At 41.0% G+C, this 21,143-nt stretch overlaps 1 protein-coding gene across 1 annotated transcript; it reads left to right on the forward strand.

Moving 5' to 3' along the window:
• The first annotated feature begins 10,030 nt into the window (after positions 1–10,030).
• On the forward strand, positions 10,031–20,093 carry mrvi1 (murine retrovirus integration site 1 homolog). The gene is given in 21 exon segments (XM_030765153.1): positions 10,031–10,102; positions 11,677–11,789; positions 12,037–12,101; positions 12,493–12,666; positions 13,234–13,311; positions 13,432–13,478; positions 13,645–13,701; positions 13,795–14,301; positions 14,513–14,591; positions 15,033–15,159; positions 15,287–15,317; positions 16,265–16,405; positions 16,503–16,634; positions 17,299–17,452; positions 17,699–17,748; positions 17,861–18,001; positions 18,192–18,257; positions 18,456–18,476; positions 19,217–19,317; positions 19,584–19,712; positions 19,853–20,093. Coding segments are annotated over 21 exon segments (2,526 nt in total).
• The last annotated feature ends 1,050 nt before the right edge of the window (positions 20,094–21,143 follow it).

Here is a 21,143-nt window from a genome sequence, read left to right on the forward strand (position 1 = left end):
TTCAGCTATTCTGTGTGGCAGAGTTCATCTGTTAGTTGCTGCTGACTGTTTTTCCCTGTCCAGGCCTTTGTCTCAATGACACACTACTCTGTTGACATGCACTCAGTTGAATATTTATGTTTTATTCTGTTTAGGACTCTGTTGGAGGTTGCAGTGTTGAAACAGAGAGAACACAGCTCCACAGCCAGCAGCAACAAGCAAGCTCTAAGCAACAACTTGTCACAATGTACACCATTTTTTATGTAGTCCTCCATTTCTCACCAATTTGACCTACGGTATTAACAGCAGAACTGCTGATAGACTTACTAGTAGCAAAATTCATGACCCTCAAATGACCCAATGTGCTGGTGAAGCATCAACAGTGGTGATAGATATGGATTTGACTGTATGGTCACTGCCAGAATATTTATATGTTAGCCGGCCTTGATTTTGATTCGCCTCATTAGCAAACATCTGCAGCAGTTGTAGAGGAACTGAAAAACTCAGAAAATTCAAACTGCTGTTTTCATATTTCTGTAAAAAAAAAAAAGAAAAAAGAGCACAGCATTTATCAATAGATAGGCAACAACAAGCAAGAAGCAAAATTATGTTGTTGTGTGTGTGTGTGAAAGGGTGATGGCAGTGAAGTTTCTCCTGTACTTTCAGACTTAAAGAACTACAGCTGCTCAGAGCTCCACAAGAAGAGGAGCAGGAGCTCCGGCTGGCTGAGGCCCACAGACAGACACTGGAGGCACGCAGGGCAGCGGCCATCACCTGGTGGAAGGCCCTGGGTGTGGATGGTGAGAGGCGCAGGGCCATCCAGGAGGCTCAGAAGGCTCAGGAGGCTGTGCAGAACAAGCAAAAGCAAATCCACCATCTGGAGGCTGCATTGAGAGCTGCCCAGCTGGAGTTGTCTGAACACAGGCTGATGTCTTCCACCAGAGAGGAAGAGACCAGGACTGAGCAGAGAGACATACAGGGGCAGGTTGAGGTGACAGGGGGGGACCGGTATAGAGACATGGCCGTGTCTACTGAGCCACAGGAGGATAAGGGAGGTGATGCGGATAAGGCTCAGTGTGTAGCTGCAGAGAGTTTGCTGGAGTCTCTGAAAAAAGTAGAGGCCATGGTGTGTAGGGCTCTACAGGCTGCTCAGATGCTTACTGAGAGTGAGAGCAGGGTGTCCCAGGTGAAAGAGAGGATGGAGACTATCAGCCAGAAGGTGGAGAGAGCTTTGAACAGAGCTACACACACAGAGAACCGGCTCAGTGCACTGGAATGTAGAACATTGGCCTGTGCTCAGGTTTGGAGTTCCCCCACCCCTCACCCCTTGCTCACACAAATAAACGTAAAAAACAATTTAAAAATTGCAAAGTAAGTGTCATTACAAATGATATTTGCAGAAAACTCTCCCCTAGCTAGTTCCATGCTAATGTCAAGTTAGCACTTTTTGCCAGCTAATTAGATGACAATTCTTATTTGCACAAATGTTAAATTCATGTGATTCTTAGCAAACATCACTAACATATATTTCATTACATTCGGTAAAGTTTCACATATACTCTCCTTTTGTCCTCAAGTCCCAAAGTAACAGTGGACCGTCTGACATCAGATCAGCGAAGGTGGATGGCAGAACTGTGCCCTGTGCTGAAGATGTCACCTGCTCTTCATCTTACAGCACCAGCTCTTCTACATCTCACGGTACTGTTACACATCTAATCAGATGCAGAAAGGGCCTGATACTTTTGTATAACTGAACATAAAAGTCTGCACAAACAGAGGTTGCTGTTTTTTTATTGGAATTAAAAACTGGTGAAAGTGTGTGCACTCTTCAGCCAATTACAGACAAACAGTGTTTATATGAAATGAAGTTGATATGAAAACCAGTTTAACTCCAGACTTCCAGGAGTATAAAATGGTAAGAGAAAACACCGCAAAAACCTATGCCACATGTCTTCAGTTTTTACGCAACTGGGCATTGGAAAGCTCTGGAAACAAATGGTGGGTTTGACAGATTTCTGTTTAGTTTGTGGTCAGAGATTGGCTTGGTGGGTCTTCCTTTTCCGACCAAATCCACAGGGACCTCATGGCTTCTGCGAAAGTTCTTCTGCCTCTCATGGCCACTGAATCATGCTGTTTCTTAAAAAAACAATAACAACAACAACAAAAAACCCAGGGAACTCAACAAATGTATTGTGCTTTGTGTTGACTGTTGGGGCAAAAGAAGACCTTGGTTCACACAAGGCAAGGAAATAGTTTCTATATTGTTACCAGAATGACATGAGTTCATCAAGAGAACCTCAGACTGCAGAATACGTTTACAGTTTGGTCATTAACTTTATGACTTACAATACCAAATAAAATTGTTCACCGATAAAAAAAATACTGTGTTGTGTATACATGAAAGAGAGAGAGAGAGAGAGGCTACTTACTTGAATTTACATCAGATCAGTGCATTTTATGGCTAATGGGAATCTTTTATCTTAAAGCTCTTATCTCATCTCCTGACCCTTGTTCGCAGGGTGGTGAATTGTACTATATTTGGTTAGCAAACAAGCAGCCAAATGAGGGGCAACACTGTAACACTGTCACATGCAAAGTGTAAGAGCTAAAAACTAGTGTATATGCTCTGTTTCATTTGACTCATCTGGCAGTCCTGGCACTCATTTCCTCCAAATATATTGCCAAAATTTCCTCAGATTTTAGTGTCCTGTCCTAAAGAAGTGACACATCTCATTTGAAATAAAATACCATGCAGCAAATGATTGCATTAGATATATGACAAGTACAAAAATCAAATTACTATGAGTAACATGAGTACAGTGAATAGAGCCGTGTTAAACCAAGGGTTCTGTTTGCAATAGTTAAATATTGATCCTTCAAATATTAGCAAGTCAGTATGAGCATTGTGTCATGATCCCAGGATTCCTCAAATGTAGATCCCTGTTAGCAGTGTTGTACTTTGACTAAGATTGTTTAGTACGCCAGCCATCAGTGCTACAGTGCTATATTAATATAACAGTTCTTTTCACAGTATTTATCAGATAAATGATACTGAATAGCATAATGCCTCTGTCTTTTCCTCCTGGGGTGCAAAGAGATCATGTTGTCACATGCTTTTGAATGAGCATGTTCATTCACAACCTGGCTTTTCACTGAATACAAATTATAAAGTAGATATTCACTGTATATGTATTTTTAGAAATCCAACTTTGTGATTTCAGAGTGAGCCATGCTTTGCATAATGTGCAGATTACTGTTACTGTGTGTGGTGCATTCTTAGAGTTGTACAATTACAGTCACTTTGATACACAGCTGAAGGAAGTAATACAATGAGCCTGGTGTGGGCCAAGTGCTTTCAGCTAGAGGATCAAGCGTCTCATGTAAATGGTTGCCAGGTTATTGTTGCCCATAGATATGGAACCAGGATGAGCAAAAGGGGGGACCTGAGATACAGGCAGAGAAGTTGACTGCCAATCAGGTCTCGAGCTTCTCTAGCGTGTCATCGTCACAGGACGGCGGACTCTTTCAGTGAATTTTAACACTTATCAATTTGCATGATAGATCTTTGACATGCAAATCATGCCTCTCCCCCTGTTTTTTCCTCTGGTTTTGTTCAAGCAGGTGCTTCTTCCTTGTGTGCCAGACCAGAGACTTGGAGCAGCAAGGTAAGAAAAATTTCCTACTGGATTTGATGCTGTCACATTCACCATAGTATTATTCTGTTATACTATTAGCTGTTTTGCAAATAATGTATTGATAATCTATCTTGAATACTATTTAACTAGTTTAATTTAATTTACTGAGAATACATTGGTGATCTTAGTCTTATTTTATTTTTATACATTAGTATTTACATAATGTTTGGTCCTATATTTTATTCTGTTAACTCTGAAGTGATAGGTTGATTGCAAAAAAGCTGTGGTTGGTATGTATGACATGCCATTGCTTTAAATATAGCCTCTCTTTTCATCATAGCTGAATCATTTTTGAATCACTGGATGATAGTTGAATCACTGGAATTTTTCCAACAGCCATTCCCTGTTCTTGCTAATCTTAACTGGGCACAAAGCTTTCCAGTTCTAAATGAGAAATTGGCTTCATAGTTTACATGAACCTGTCAGATGACATCAGGGAAGGATAGTGTACGTTGGTTGCGATCACTTTCTCACGTAGATAGAAGTCCTGTGTAGACTTATGTTCAAGTTCAAAAGCCCACAGGTTGTTCTGTTCTTGCAACCTTTGCAATCTGAGGTTTAATGAAGTTAAGGCAGTATTTCATTTTAATTACTGTCTGCTTAGAAGCGGCTGAAGACTTCCATGCTACACAAACTGAATTTTCAAATATTTATCACTTCACATTTTCAGATGGTAAGAAATTAGTATCATGTGTTCCTCCTCTGTTAGCCCTCTCATTTGTATGTGCTAGCTTTACAGCTATGTGCATACACTGTAGCTCTGTCAAGGTATTGTGCCTTCACATTGCATGGTTTTACATGAGCAGTTAGATTCATTCAGAATTTGCATCTTAAGACACTTTTTTTTTTTAACAACAGGAATTTTTGCTGTCCCTGGTGACATATTTGTTTTGCAGGGTTCATATACCAAGTCAAGGAAGTGTCATCTGTCTCTCATTTGTTTGTGTGTGTGTGTGTGTGTGTGTGTGTGACTGTGAGTGTGTGTGACTGTGAGTGTGTGCGTGTGTGTGCGCACCTTGTTAAAACGTTTAAGAGGAGTGGGTCATTTGCTAGTCATTTAGGCGTATTTGAGTAACTGAAGCCAGTCTAAACAGTTCCATCAAACTCTTCACACCACGTGGTCACACGTCGAGAAAAACAGGCAAACTAAACAGTTGAACAGAAAACACAGTCACTCCTTAGCTGGGGCTCACTGAAGCATCAGCCGAGTGCACAGCAGTAGCTGCCCAGAGAAGCACAAGAAGCCTTCTCCTTAAATGGTCAAAGCTCCCAGGAGTCAAAGGGAGGCTGGTGCAGAAAAAAATAGTTGGGGAAAGGAAAAGAAAGACTGTAGCGGATTGTGGAGCTATAAGGAAAGAAATCTGCAAATAGCAGAGATAGAGGCAGAATTTGATGAATGGTTTTAAGTAGGTGAAAAGTTATTGAGTGGGCATCTTTCATCCTTAGTGGAGATTCAGGTGTGAACATTTGGTGAGTTATATGTGTGTTTTACTTTCAGAGAGTTTTATGTTTAGATAAATCAAAAATCTATAACAGATTCTGCTACACTAGATAACACAATTTATAACTGATGGATTTAACTGAAATGTTAATATATGTGAGTATAGAGCAGGATACATTGAACTGATGTACAGAGTGATTTGGTTAACAACATAGGAAGTTACTGGTTTTGAATGTAAGGTTGACCGCTTCTGACTTCTGTACTAATTTAGCATCTGGTGCTGACATACTGTATATGACAATGATATACAGTACGTTGTATTGACAAAGACATCTTATTTCCTGTTAAGACTGTTAAGTTTTTAGGGGCGACACATACTCTGTTAAACTACAGAGACAATGTTGATTTTCTTGACTTGCCTGCATATAGTTTATCATGGGTTACTGCTGTGGTTCGACGCATCTCTCTCTAACTCCTTCTTTTCTCACACATGCTCTGCATTTCCTGTTATCTTCTGTAATAGCCATAGACCTACCACTTCCTCGGACGCTCTGTGCTCGCTGTGCTTCACACAACCAAATTTTAAACAAATCTGGCAAGCTGGGGCCAGCTTACGTAACAGACAAGGGGGGGAGATGGGATCCAGCAATCACTTTCTCATGAAGCCGCGGCTCAGGCTTTACCATGAGTTAACTCTTAAGTCGCCTGAGGTCCCATGGGACCCGGCTACAAACTGACCCCTCTTTAAATGTATTTTCTTTGGAGGACTGACCTCTTTTGCATGGTGATATGCAATGGCCTCTAAAAATATCTCTTGTCATGGAGACCATCCACAAAGCAGAGAGGGGCAATAGAGCCTGCAAGCATACACTCCCAGCAGGAAATAATCAGACCGATTGGATTACACTGCAATATTCATCTGACTGTCACTGTCTGCAAAGGAGCACGCTGGTAGGAGACCTACTGTCTGGCCTCCCTGTGCATGTGCAAAACCATCTCTTTCATGTAACTCATTTGACTCCAGGGTTCCAAGAAATCTCTTTATTATTGTGGCAGTTGTACCAGAGCGCACAGATTGGTCACGGAACTCATTTTGAGGAGCTGTTGTTCAATGGAATTTGTGCACTGGTCAGTTTAGATTGCAAATTTTGAGAGAAGTCTTTTTTTATACTACCAAGAGTAAAGATCCTGGACATATATATTTGTGTGGGAATTACTTTATATAAGTCATGCTTTTGTTATTCTTATACCCTGGAAATAAGGGGTATAATAGCTTTTTTAACTATTGGTGGTGATTATGCCACCTGATGAAAGCAGGCTTCACTTAGGACTCCCAGACCGCTTGGGCATAAGACATGATTTTGGTCCAGAGTGAAATTTCTCAGTAGGCATAAATCAGCAGGTAAACCTCTCTCTTTCACAGTGATCACTTAAGAAAATACCATATGATACTGTAGTCTATTGGCAAAACCTTGAATCTCATATGTAAATACAAGCTATTTTATCGTGGCTGTTATAATAGCAGCTCATCTACTCTCATACAAACCCCATTTAAAATAACTAAGAGGAGAAAAGAAAGATTTGTTTTTGTGGGTGAATGCAAAGTAAATGGTTGCTGTGTTTGTTTGGACACAAGATATCACCATGGAACCTCTCTCTCTTTTAGGGCTGTGACAGTCCAGAAACTTCCCACTTCACAACTGAACCATCTCTCACTTCTTATCCTGACTCGCTATCTGACACAGGGGTAATCTGCTCCAGCACCTTCAATTCAAAGTCTGCTGCCTTAGGTAATCTTTACAAACCATATCGTTCAGAATGCTACAGATGTATTTCATTTAAAATATGCTTTATTACACTTCCTCATTTAAAACCTTCATCTTGAGCAGTTTCGGTAACAGACACATTTTTTTTCTAATTTTTTATGTGTTGGTTCTTCTCTGTTAGATACACTTCCTGCACCGCTGGTTAGCACACAGAAGGAACCAGAACACAGTAGCAGTAAGGCTGAGTCCACAGATCCTCAGTGCCTCTTGGTAGAGCCTTCCCTCTGCTCAGCCAGTGAGGAGCACACCACACACCGCATAGAGGAGAATGTAGCAGGGTCAGTGTTTACATTCCTCTGCTTTTACAGGACAAGGCGTGCACGTGTTTATGTAAAACAAGAAAAAGAAAAAACTTACAAAGAGGATCTGTGTTAGGTGAGACTGTGCAGAAGCACCAAAGTTTACATTGTCATCCACCAAGGCCCCAATAAATTAGTATGACTTTGCTAGTTTCTGCAGAGTGCTTTTAGTGTAGACTCAAAGTCTCATCTGTCAGGCTTTAACATGAACACATTTCCCCTTAGGTAATACAACAGGAAATGACTCTCCTGATTCAATCCATCAGTGACTTTGTTACGACACCTTTAATAGAGATATGGTTATTCATTCCTGTGCTATATTTAAAAAGGTCTTGTATTTAAGGGTTTGTTTATTGTTTCTCTGTAGATCAGAGTTTTCATCCAGCCCTATTAGCTCTCTGCCAAAACCAGAGGAGAGTGGGAGCAAGAATACTGAGCAAGTGGAGAGTGGGAGGAGCCAAGTAAAGACACACATTACTGGGAGGAGCCAAGCTTTAAAATCAGAGAGAAGTGGGAGGAGTCACGTCCTAGAGCTTGAGGGAAGAGGAGCTGGCCAGTCTTCAGAATCAGAGGACAGTGGGAGGGGTCAAGCTTCCAGTCCAACAAATGATGAGACATGTCAAGCACCGTCAGAGGGTAATGGGGCTTCAGTAGAACCAGAAGACAGTAGGAGGAGCCATCCAAAGTTATCAGATAGTTTGGGTCACAGCAGGCCTGTTGAAAGTAAGAGGAGTCCAGCCACAACAACAGAGTGTGGGAGGAGCCAAACTTCAAACACAGCTGACAGTGGGAGTTTCCATACCTCCCAGTCACAGATCACTGAATATTCTCAGAAAGTAAAGGTGAGTGGTTTATTTTAATGCAGAGACAATATCTTGCATTCATCATGTAGGGAACTACAAATTGTTGGGTAAGACTCTCAGCCTCTTTTGCATGAGATAATACACAAGACTGCTACATGTACAAGAAAAACAAAAACTTGGATGCTTGTACTTTCTCATTAAGACCTTGGCAAAATACATGATGAGAACGTAAAGATTGCTCAGTTGAACTTTTATTCCATTAAACTTTGCCTACCCCCTTAAGCTCAGGCTGATGTAGGCATGTGCTCAGTGCCAAGGCAACCTAGGCAACCCGGGTAATTGCAGCAGAAAGTGAGCTCCCCTGGAGAAGGATTTTCCCATTTAAGGAGTACATCTTTTTTAAAGCACTGGTTCCCATAGAGCTGAGATTGCGGGGAATGTGAGCGTATGGGTGTTGTTTGAGTTGTCAGTGAGGGGTCTTAAAGGGCAGTACAGATATGGCAAGGTTACCCTGAGAGGACCACAACTTCAACATCATCACTCAGAGATGGAGGTCCCAGATAGATCACCCCTTTTTCTGACCCAGCTGCAGGCTCCTCACTGGCATCTCTAACCATGTTATTTTTAGAAGAGCAAAAAATGTAGTGACATTTTCCTAATGTTTATTTAAAAGTAGATTTGATTTTTAGAACTCATGACTGATATTAACATTTATCATCCAGTTTTCTGGTATAAACAACCAAATGCTTTTTCTGTTTGTTGTTAGGTTATGTGGGTTTGTGGTGCATATTTGTCTTCCAGTCCAGTTTTCTTTTCTTTTCTTTCCTTTTCTTTTGTTTTCTTTTCTTTTCTTTTCTTTTCTTTTCTTTTCTTTTCTTTTTTTTCCTGATGTCTCATTTAAATAATGTACACTTACCTCTAAGCTTTGCTGCTAACAGGGACATCTAGGGTGCTCCAGAGTGTACTTTAAGTACCCACAGAGCTAAGAGTATCGCCCCCACTGGCAGACTAGTTCACAACAGCTTCAAAATCAACAATTCTGTACAGTGAGACAGTTTGGTAATCTAGTTATACTGCACCGCATTTCTCTTTTGTGATGATATATCAGAAAAAAATGTTATTTTTCTTCCAGAAATGGTGCCTCTAATTTTGTTTGGTTTAACCAAGAGCCAAAGATAGCTTTTATTTCTCTGGATGAAATGAGAATAGATTTAATGGATTTGGGAATGCATTCCTTTGGGAGTTTGAAGCAGTCTCCCAACTTAACCTTGCTTACACTCCCCTGTCTCAAAGGAAACGAGCTGTTCTGTTTGAACAAAACTTCAGACACATACAGATTTATACAGTTGAAATGGAGTAGAGGTTTTCTTATCTGATCTATTAATGGAATACTAAGAATTTGAGCTACATTTTTAAGGCTTTGATTTATATTTTAGATCAGAATGAAGAAGGTAGTCACTCTGTGTGAGTTCTTGTTTATATTTTGAAGGATTACGTTGTGTAATTAATGCTTTTAGGGTGGTAAAATTGTATATCTTTGTGTGTATATACATTCCCTTTTACTGTTTCTGATCTCTGGCACAAGCGAAGGACACTAAATCTTGTGTTGCAGGAATGTCAGATTGCATTTAATAACAATGACTGCGTAAATGAAACTTAGTGACAGATGTACATGTCCACAGCCAACAGGATCAACTACAGGCAAAGGTCATACAAATTACAAATAATTCCTCTCACTATTTTTGTCGCTTGTTCCCTCCAATGTTTTTCTGTGTGTGTGTGTGTGTGTGTGTGTTTATCTGTGTGTGTGTGTATTTGACTACTCTTTATCCAGGAAACAGAAGATCTCCCTGCTGTATGTTGTTCTGCATGCCCACAAAGTGGTCATTCACCCAGAGAGCGCCCACTTTGTGTGAGCCCTGGTAATCAGTCCCAGAGTCCCTTTTTCTTTCCCCATACACGCTCTCGCCCCTCACCAGCCCCTGCCATGCCCACTCTGCCTGAGGAAGAGGAGGACTCTCCTGAGGAGGTTGACTCTAGTTCTAGTTCCCCTACCACAGTGAGTACACGTTTGCTTGTTTAGTGACTCCTAAGGTTGAGACACAGCCCACAGACTTGTGAACGCATCAGAACACAGTGTATATCAGATTAATCAGGTTTATAGTTGATGTGATATAGATGATGTGGAGCTGTAAGGTGAAATGAGTTCTAACTGAGAGACTAATTTTGTCTGTGCTCAGAAGACTACACCCATGGTTGGAGCTGCTGTATAGCTAAACCTCACTGTTTGTCCTGATATGAGATCACCTAAGGCTCTCAAGCCAAAAGTTTATCCAGTGGAAGCTAAAGGGGTTTTTTATGAGGCTCATAATATTGAGTTTCCCATTTGTGTGCATCTCTCTGTGACAGTCATTCAATGTAGAAACACAGCGTACGACTTACAAGACACAAACGGGATTTACTGTTCTGTTTATCCTGTGGAGACCACAAATTGTTCAGATATCAAAACATCTCAGGAATGGTAGTTTCCTTGCCTCAACTGTATTACCCCAAAGAGCTGACATTCTACATGTACCGCCAGTCATAAAAATTGGGTCAGATAAGGTCCTTGTCAGGAGAAAAATTAATGGCTGTTAATCTAATCTTAGAGTTTGGGTTAAACAAATAAAAATCACTCCCATTACCAAGCAACATCCTTAGTCTGCTTAGGATTTACTGTGATAACTTTTTTACATCATGCTACAGAGTGAATTTTTGAAGGGGACCTACCTTTACGAGTAAGCTTAAATGTGTGTGATACTTTTATGAGAAAATGCTATTTTTTTATTGCTGTAATTAACTGAGATACATAAAGACAGGATGCGATTGTCATATGCTTGTTTTCCATGCGCCTTGTTTAAATGTTTTTTGAACTGGATCTCTGGAAATGTTGATTTTTTTTCTTAGAAAAGGCTTATGACGTTAACTTGCCCTGAGCTGAACAGGCTGCAGCTGGGAATTGTCCCCAGCTGCTTGTGGACCACCTGCTAATGCACAATGTAGAGCTGATTTCCTGAAATAAACACAGATTGCACAGAAATATATTTCTTTTCTTCCATGAATGCAGCTGGAGTTTTTTTCTTTTCATTATTTCAACTTTGCCTTGAGCCCAGTGCAGTACGGAAATATGTCAGAACCTAATTTCATTTTGTCAAGAGGTGGTGCCATTCTCAGTAGTAAAGATAACGCTTTACAGAAAAGTGATTCAATGCTACATACTCCAAAACGTCTGAAAAACTTCTGATTCTACAGAAGTTCTGAAGTGACAAAAGTCACACACTAATAACTGCCTGGGTTTGGCTGTGTTGTTCACTGATGATATGGGATTGATCAGAGGCACAGTTTCTCTTCTACGGCTTCTTTTAGTGTTGGGTGACAATTTCAAATGAATGAAAAATGAACAACTTAATCATGGAAGCTGCTGATTAATAACAGAAGCTATTGATGTTGTAATGTTAGAGTGATCCATAAGCCAAATGATGGCTGATGATGAAAACTCCGTAATCATCTATATTAAAATGGTTGGTTGCTATGGTTGTAAGCTCTAAATTGGGGACCTTTGAGACATCTAATTAATATCTCTTCGTTTTGTAGTTCACACCAGCTGAAAACAAAGTCGTGACTGTGACCTTGGCTGCTCCTTCCATCGTCCTGCCAAAACAAGTCAGCTCTAGTCAGCTGGACACCCATGCCCTTGAGCAAGCTAGGTAATTATGTTTTATATCAGCAAAATTAAACACCTGGCCTATCTGAACAGGCTTTAGGTAAATTATTTTTTTATATATATATTTTTTTTTATTTATAATTTTTTATAATAGTTCAGTCCAGCACCTTGATATTCCTATTAAGGGAAGTAATTCATCGTAAAAAGAGGCACAGGCTGGCAGCCTGTGAACCTGAAGCTGGAATGCAGAGAATGTGTTGGTAAACATTTATGTGTGCTCTCCATTTCAGACCACATAGTCCACGGCCACGACTGGCCAGAAACACAAGCCCCTCAGGACCTATTACCACAGTGGGTAGGTTCAGAAGAACACAGATAGACTGTGGTTTCATTATATTTCATTAAATGATTTTTCTGTTTGTTTGTTTATAATGCTTAAGATTAATAGTCTTAATCTGCAAGAAGTAAAGCAATCATGGATTCTGGCTCTTACGGGTTCATATGAATCCCTCTCAGTATTGTGTAAGATGTCTATATTTGGTCATTACTATCCAAGCACTCTCAGGAGCGCAGATCTTTTTTAAATAGTATGGTAAAAAAAATCGGGTCTTTTACTAATTGGACGATTTTGCTCAGATTACGGTTTTTGCTGGAAAGTTATAATGTTGCATACTTCACGAAATGGATGACACGTCAGTTTTACTGCTGTGTATGTGTGTGTGTGTGTGTGTGTGTGTGTTTGTCAGATAATGAAGGTCATGTGATTGACCTGGTGAAGGACCAGCTACCAGAGCTACAGTTGTCTGAGGAAGATCGTCAGAAGAACCTAGAGCTACTGGAGGAGGCCAAGAAAGTGAGCGACCGCTTCTTGACGCGCAGGGGTAGGAGGTCCACCTGTGGCCTCACTGAATCCCCCACAGGTAGGAGTCTCATAACAAAATCACAGGAACTCGCTGAATGATCCCCCTGCTGTGCATGCACACTTGTATCTGAATTGATCCTGAATTAGGTACTGTTCTGCTGTGCCCTTGAGTAATTATGGTCAGTAAACAACATCAGTCATTCACAGTATCACTTCATTCATCTTGTAGCCAATCGTTTTAAGATTACTACCAATGAAAGTTGAAGTGGACTGGTGAATAACTTTTTAATTCTTGAGGACCACGAAGCTCTGCTCACATTGATATGTGGAGCATGATTTTAGTTTATTTACTATAATCACTGTTTTCATTCTCTTATATGTAGTCACACTCTTTCATATGAGGCTAATGTTTTTTCATTTCCTCAAGTTTTAGGCATCCTCTTGTAGGCGTGCCTAATTCTTCAAAAACCCTAAAGAAAAGTATCTGACTAACTTAAACTTACAGACCATGACCCTGAATTCTGCTCTCTGACCCTGCTGATGATCTTGGAGAATAGATAAATGAGTTGCGTAATCTAAGCAAACAAAGTTGAACACTACTGACAAACTTGTGTTTCTCTCACAGCTCTTTCCCCCAACCCCACTCCATGCTCCTCTCCAGTTCCATCCAGAAACAGCTCAGTCACAACACCCCCATCAATAGGTACAGTTTTAGTTGTTCTCTGCTCTATCCTTTTAGTCTTTAGATTCAGCAAACTTGGTCAGAGATGTGATGATCATCTTGATTCTTGTTCATATGACTGCTCCCTGTGTGTCTTCTCAGCCATGGAAGCCACTGAGGTTAACTATTCCAGCCTTCCCAGTAGTCAGGTAAGCTTGCCTTGTTCTGTAAGATGATCTCATATTTCCCTTCATCTGTAATCATATTTATTTTCTTAAGGATAGGAATAGTAATGTAAAGTGCTGTATTATAAAGACTGCCCTCTGTGTTGTGTGGTGTGCTGAACCCTGCTGCTCTTGGTCATGTGTTGTTCAGCATCTGGAGGTGCCCTCTGTATGGAACCAAGGAGACACAAATAAACCAGACCAGGAGGTCAGTTCACCAGATCTACTATGTCTACACTTCTGTCTTTGATTTGTTATCTCTTAAAATTGGAACCTCTCTCTGTTTCCTCTTCTGTGGCAGAGCGCAAAGAGACTGGTGGACTGGAAACCAAGTGAAAAGAGAAAGGTGTCCTCCGGTACTCTAGTTCCCCGTCACTCGGCCCAGGCGTCAGCTCGAGAGCCTGCTGTAGCACAGAAAGAGAACACTGACCAAAAGGTGACAGCGGATAGTGGCAAGAAGGCAGTTACAGCTTCAGTGATTCAAAAAGCAGAGGAGGCCCCAGGACGAGGCAACGGCCAGAGCCCAGCCACAGGGGTGGCCAAACCTGTGCCCCGGCCACACACTCAGCAAGCGCCTTGTACAGCTGAGATCAAAACCATTGGAGCCTTCCCACCGCTTATGAGGGCCGTCTCCTGGGATACGGTGGGCCCCATGGGCATAAGAAATGGTGCACAAAACTACTCCCCAAAAGAGGAGGAGACCTTCTCTTTCTCAGACAAACCCAGAGAGTCTCTGTTCAAGTCCACTGGGTACAAGGACTTCCCTGTGCCGCCTACAAACGTGCAGAAACTTTCCAAGCTGCGTGAGGTAATCCTGGGGTCACTCTGCAACCAGGGCTGGCTCCTATCTTTTTCGCCTGTGGCAGCCTTTATGAGCTTTTATGGTTTGCTTGAGGATGTAAACCGTGACAAGTAGCAGAGTACAAGAACAGTGTGTTCTTATGACTGCCTAATATCAGCATCAAATTACCCAGTTCTTCTTTACCAATCACTCATCTGAGCTGTTCCCCTTCTTCTAGGAGCACAAACTGATTCGAAACCAGAGTATCTCTGGATCAAAGCTGCCAGATTTGAGTGAAACAGCAGAGCAGGAGCGAGGTGTGTTTTAATTGGTTTTAACCCTCTGTGCTATGTTCAGCAAACAAGCTTCAGTCACAGCAATTCCTGTATTTCTACTTGCTGTATGTTTACTGACTGTTTGACAAAGTCACTGGCAATCTCACTTCTGTACCAATATTATCAGAAATGCCATTACATGTAAGTACCACCAGATGGTGCTACATTGGGTACACTGAGTCAACAGATAAGGAATGCTGCCGTGGTAAAGGCTTATCTGAGCAGTAATACAGTGTAAAAAGTAAATGAAGTAAAAATATTTCTTCAAATGCTCCTGTGATGTTTTTCTTATTTGCTTCATTTTTAGCTCTTTGTTTACATATAATTCACACACATAGTAATCCACTCCGTGTAACCCAGTGGGATCTCATTGCTTTCTCACTCCTCTCTCTCTCCCTCTCTCCTCTCATTCTGTTCACTCAGGACCCCCATCTTCCCCTGGCCCTGGGTCTGCCTCTGAAGATGAGGCTAAAGAGAAGGCAGATGCCATGCCCAATATTTCAGACATTATGCTGCGCAAGCTCAAACTGCACAGGGGTCTACCAGGGTGGTGAGTAGAATGAAAAAGGGAGAAATGCTCATTTAAAAATTGAACAAACACTTCTCTACAGTACAGCAATATAGCAGAATGGTATTTTAACTTCCATTTAATGTCTCGTCTCTTTTATTTATTTTAGTGCACCTCCTCTCTCAGAAAAAGAAGTTGAGGTGAGTATCATATCTAATCTTCCAACAGAGTCAGGGGTGAGGTCTTTACCCAGTGTTTCTGGTTTACGTCAGTGGGGGAGAAAAGGACAAGTCATTCTGAAAGAGAGGAGTTCAGTGAACAAATCCTCATAAAGGAGGAATTATGTCTATGATTATGAGGATGATGTATTATGAGTGTGGAGGAGGCTGTCATAGCAATGGTGATGGTAATACATTATGTAACCTTATATCAGTATCCTATTAATTAAAGCTTCTCTGGCACACAGTACACTGTGACCCTGATCATGACTGTTTTGAAAGATCTAACATTAGAGAAAATTCATGCCATTCTGTCTGTACTCCACATGCCTGACTGAGGACAAGGCAATTTGATGGGCCTAAGTGATTTCCTGTCCCCAGTGAGGAAACATAAACATGCCTCTATGGATACAATCTGCTCCCAGGATGACGCTTATGTACTGGAGGGGTCACAGAATTTTTCTTTCTCTTTATTTTTTCCCCTCCCCGCACTGAGATGTCATTAGGGGATTCTGCCGTGACTTTGATCACAAGAGTAAACGTGCAGAGTCTCTTGTTATGCTTGTGTGTTTATGCTGTCCCACACTCCGAGTGTGGAACAGCATCAGCACTATCAGAGTTCATTTGACACAGCTGAATTTGCTGTGTATGTCTTGCTGTCCAGCTCAGCCTTTATCTCATGCTGGTTAGGGAACAGGCTTTGGCAAATACCATACATATATAGTCACTGATATATCTTTGAGTCTGTGATTGCTTTTCTATCAAAGGCACAAGTCAGATGCTGTTAAGTTAGTTATAATGTAAATTGTCAAGCACAAGCTCTGGCCTCCTCGACTTTACCTGCCTAGTTATGAGCTTGTTTATTTTTTTGATGGATGTTGCATTGTTTCTTCATGAACTACTTTGAAGAGCTATATCCTTCCCCACAGAACGCATTTGTGCAGCTGTCACTGGCATTCCGGAATGACAACTACACTCTGGAGACGCGACTGCGACAGGCGGAAAGGGAGCGAAACCTGACAGAGGAAAACACAGAGAAGGAACTGGAAGAATTCAAAAACTCTCTTAAGGTCAGCCGTTAGTGAAAACATGTCTTATGATCTGTAGATGTGTTGAAATGGAGTGTTCCTCAGCTCTGTAAAGTCTTCATTGTTTTTATCACCTCAGAGCATGGTGTCACTGTGGCAGAACGCCGAGCAAAGGGAGTCCTACCAGCGCCTCATAGAGACGGTGGCGGTGCTACATCGCCTGACCATACGCTTGTCCAGCAGGGCGGAGATGGTGGGAGCTGTGCGACAGGTGAGGTGGTCCCCTGGTTGGATCTTTCATTTGCTGGCCATTAAGGATCATCCAAACTCTCCGACATAAACATGTCTAGGGAGACCCTTAAGGGCTGGAGTTTTATTTTCTAATTTTCATGAGAAAACAGCTTTTTCTTTGAGTGGGTTAAGGGACATCGGAATGTTTACTTTTCGATAGATAAGATATGTTTGTAAAAGATTTAGCTCAGTGTTATGCTTGTCCTTGGGTTAATGTACAAGCCAAAGTAAACCAAGTGAGTGGAGAAGTACTCAATGGTATGTCCGTTGTCAGTGACAACACAATTAATGTTAGACTCTGGTAGACTCTCACAATATTTTAGGAAGTGGGTATGAGTGACACTACTAGCAGCCCAATGGCCTTTGCTATCATATGTAGTGCAGTGCCGTTCCCTGACCACCCGACTTTCCTTCACTAAGTACAAAATAACTTGCATTTTGACACTTAAGCTAGGACAATACAAGTTGATGTTTTCTACTGAATGGATAAGAAATTCCGGCACACCTAAAGACCCAGTCTTGTAATGTGTTCTTTTGGAGTGACAGTACTAATGTGGCAGCAATGATGGGATGTTTAACTCAATGTAGACCTAATGGTGTGACTGTTAAAGTAACTTTTTAATTCTGTGTGATGGCAATGGCAGGAGAAGAGAATGAACAAGGCCACAGAAGTAATGATGCAGTATGTGGAAAACCTTAAGAGGACCTATGAGAAAGACCATGCAGAGTTAATGGAGTTCAAAAAACTTGCCAACCAGAACTCTAACCGCTGCTATGGGGGCTCGATGGACACTGGAGGTAACTGTCAGTCCTCCGTTTGAGACTCATTTTCATTCAGTGTTCAGGTCCAAGACAATGTAAAGAACAAAAAAATGTGATAGTATTATGCTGCTGCTCATGACTAAGTTAAGTTCTGTTTTTCTCTTCAGTGTGACCAAAGAGCTAGATTAATTATTAGTTGTTGTTAGGGTGACACATGTAATGCTTGAGGACACAAAACTCTTCCTCTGATGTACACTTCACTCTTGTGTCTGTTGTGCATAGATGATGGAGTTCCACGACATTCAAGGTCTATGTCTCTGACTATGGGAAAGGTACCGTACACTTGCCAACAGGAACTGTACGAACAGCAAGTTTTCCTAAGAATGTGTTTTTGACTGAAAAGTAGGACTGTGTCTGAAAAAAATGTGTGTATGTCCACCAAAGGCCTTGCCCAGAAGGAGGGTCAGTGTCGCCGTGGTTCCCAAATTTAATCTCTTGAATATCCCTGGGCAAACCCCAGCCACAGCTGGCCCTGGACCTGGCCCCAACACTAATTCCAGTGCGGGCTCCACACTTCCTGTACTGGTGAGATCCATCACAACCTCCTTATCTCTTATGTTACAACAATGTAATCCTTCCTATCACATAGGTTATTGATTATGCTCTATCTGAGTTTTCTGCAATTGGTGGCAAATCTGAGCCACTTTTATTGTTTCATGCCCAATAAATAAATACTTCATAAGACTTGTTGTGGTGGTATTTGTTTGTTTTTCAGTGTGAGGCAAACATGAAGAGCAATACTACTACTGACTCTGCACAGCAGGCTGTGCCTGAGGGGTGAGTGATATAGCCAGGCTTCTAGTATGTTCCTTACTGCCATACTCATGTATGTACTCGTACTCATGTATTTTCACATGAAAATACCCTTTCCAAAATATGACACCAGCATGCTTTGCTTTAAAAGCAATCTTTTCCTTGACAAATAACACAAGGTGATGGATACATCCTAAGAACAATAGGATATTTGGATCCTTATCAGAATGGAAGCCCCTTATCGAAAGTTATTTTATGCTGCTTCAGGCAGTTTTACATGTTTACTTAGCGATCAGGAAACCCACAGGAGGAAATGGTTTCTGTAAATTGACCAGTGGAGGCAGTACACGTGGGCATTGTAGAGCACTGCACTTATCCAACATTGAATTTGTCTATGTGGTCAAAATAACCCTCAAAGTCTTACATAAAAGCCTTAACTGAAGCTAATTTTAAAATTCTATTCTGAGATGTAATCTAAACATTTTGGCTACAGCATTTGACAAAGGCCAGTCCATTTAACAGAGGTAACTCTTTTAAACAGATCAGTCTAAGAGGCAGCTCGCCCTGTACCCTCTTGCCCAAAATGTCAGACAGTCCTTCTGTGGGAGAGAAAGAGAGGGAGAAAGAAAGACAGAGAGAGAGCAAGAGAGAGAGAGAGAGAGGGAGAGAGAGAGAGTAACAAGCCCTTAAATTGCATGCCTTCTCGAACATACCAAAAATTGAAAGACTCCCTGTAAACACATCGTGACTGGAACCTTCTTGTGTTTTATAGTTTTCATCTCATGGGTGTTTGCCAGACCATAACATTGCCGTCTATGCCATGTCCCCTTTCAAAAGCATTCCAGTTCTTCCATTAAAACAAGGCCACATGGTTTTGATGGGGAGGTTATTTACTATATTGCAGTAGGCTTTGCGTAATGGCACACAGTAATGGCGCTGACTTTCCTTTCCGATCTGAAACAATGCAGTGGAAAATCTCAGGCAGAGCAGGAAAGTGAAGCATCTGCTCCAGCAAAACCTCCCTGCAATCCAGAGGAGATCAGAGCAGAGATCAAGGCCAAGATTGAGGAGGAAGCTTACAACAAAGGGTAATACCTCAGCATCTCACAACTCCACTCACAAACACAACCATTGCAAACCTGAACACAACTATCATGGGACCTGTCAAACTGTAACAAAGAATATAAATCTACCTACATGTTTACTTTACAGCTCCTATCTGAGGTGATGCAATTGTTGTTTCAGACATGCCAACAGATTACACTGTTTTTGTCAATATTTATGTTCTGTGTTCTGTCAATATAGTTCTATGAATGAATATATGGTAAGTGTGAGTGATTAAATTCAATTTCAGATACCAGGAGGGTCTCAGAAGAAGTAAAGAACTTCAGGAACTGAAAGAAGAAGATGAGAAGGTAGAGGAGAACCAGGTGGAGGTAGAGGAGAAGGCTGAAGAAACATCCAAAGAAAGGAAGCCTTGCAGGTAGTTTTATCATAAGCATGTTGAGACAGTAACGAGACATGTAGCCATGCAAAACACACACACACACCCCTTATATCGCATTATCTTATATTATTCTGAATTACATTTGGCTAAAAACCTCTTATGTCTCACCACTGTAGCAAGTATGAGGAGGCACTGGAGATCCTTGATCGGATATGTCCAAAGATCTTCAGACAGAACCGACTGCTTTGGACTGTCCTTACCCTGATCTTGGTCACATTGTTTTTCGTCAATATTTTGATGTACTTCAGTCACCGTCATAATGAATACGGAGACACATCGGCAGAAAAATCTGCCCTCTCTGGCAAGAAGAAGTTTTTTGGACTGAATGTAGGATCACAGCCTCCAACTCCAGAATGACACACAACCTACCCCTCAGATTCAACCTCATTCTAACAGTCCCACTAAGGAGATGACTTGAATTCTGAGAGCTCTTCTTACGAAGATGATCCATTTGCCCCTTCATTCAGTCATTAATTTCAAGGATGAAGTTAAGGTCACTTTTGGTGAAGTGTTCCTTCTATCCATGGATTTTACATAAGAACTGTAAGAGAACGTTGTTGCTTCTGAGTAGGCACATATTGTACAGCACTTACATGTCTGCAGTTTTTTCTCACTTTTTACCACCTACGATAAATGAGTGTTATGCCAAGTGTGGGAGCTATGTAACAATGTATACCTACACAGAACTACTGTTGTCCTTAACTATTTAGCAAATGTGTAAATCCATGGGTATCAGAGGCACTTCCCATAAAGGTATATCCAACTTTTTCTTCAGTAAAATATTCAGACTATTTGGCAATTTGTGATATATTTTATTTTGTAAGGGACCAAAGTGTGAGGATGCGATTTAATGATCTTTATGGTTATTGAGTGTTACTGAATGTTGAAGTGTGAGGACTGTGCATGAGGGAAAGAAAGTGGTCACTGTTAATGAATGATTTTACAAGACTAATGTGATGTTTGATAGCAATACATGTACCTACCACTCAAAAGCTTATTATTTGAACTCTCAGGTTTTATTCGACGACGTATCACAAAGAGATTAAGTACAATATTTAAAAAGAGCTTTAACTTTTTATTATATATTTATCTAAAGTCTGCATTGTGTATTTTAACCAACATTCTAGGGTAGATACTTAAGTGCAATATTTTGCAGCTCAAAAACTGATGATTGTGTTGGTGTGTGGGTTTGTGTTTTTAGAGCACTGATTTTGATGAAGATTTCACTTATTCTAGAGAGCACTTTTAATTAGCATGAGATATTTTTTAACCTTTTTAGATATTTGCACATGTGTGCTCTTGTTTACTGTTGTGCCACTTCACCTTGAAATAAAGGTGCCTTCAAATGAGACTCCATTCTTTTGTCCAGTGTGTTTAAATGAGTGACACATGAGCAGACACTTTCTT

The sequence above is a fragment of the Chanos chanos genome, chromosome 2, assembly GCF_902362185.1.
Source record: "Chanos chanos chromosome 2, fChaCha1.1, whole genome shotgun sequence".
In the NCBI taxonomy this organism is placed as follows: Eukaryota; Metazoa; Chordata; class Actinopteri; order Gonorynchiformes; family Chanidae; genus Chanos; species Chanos chanos.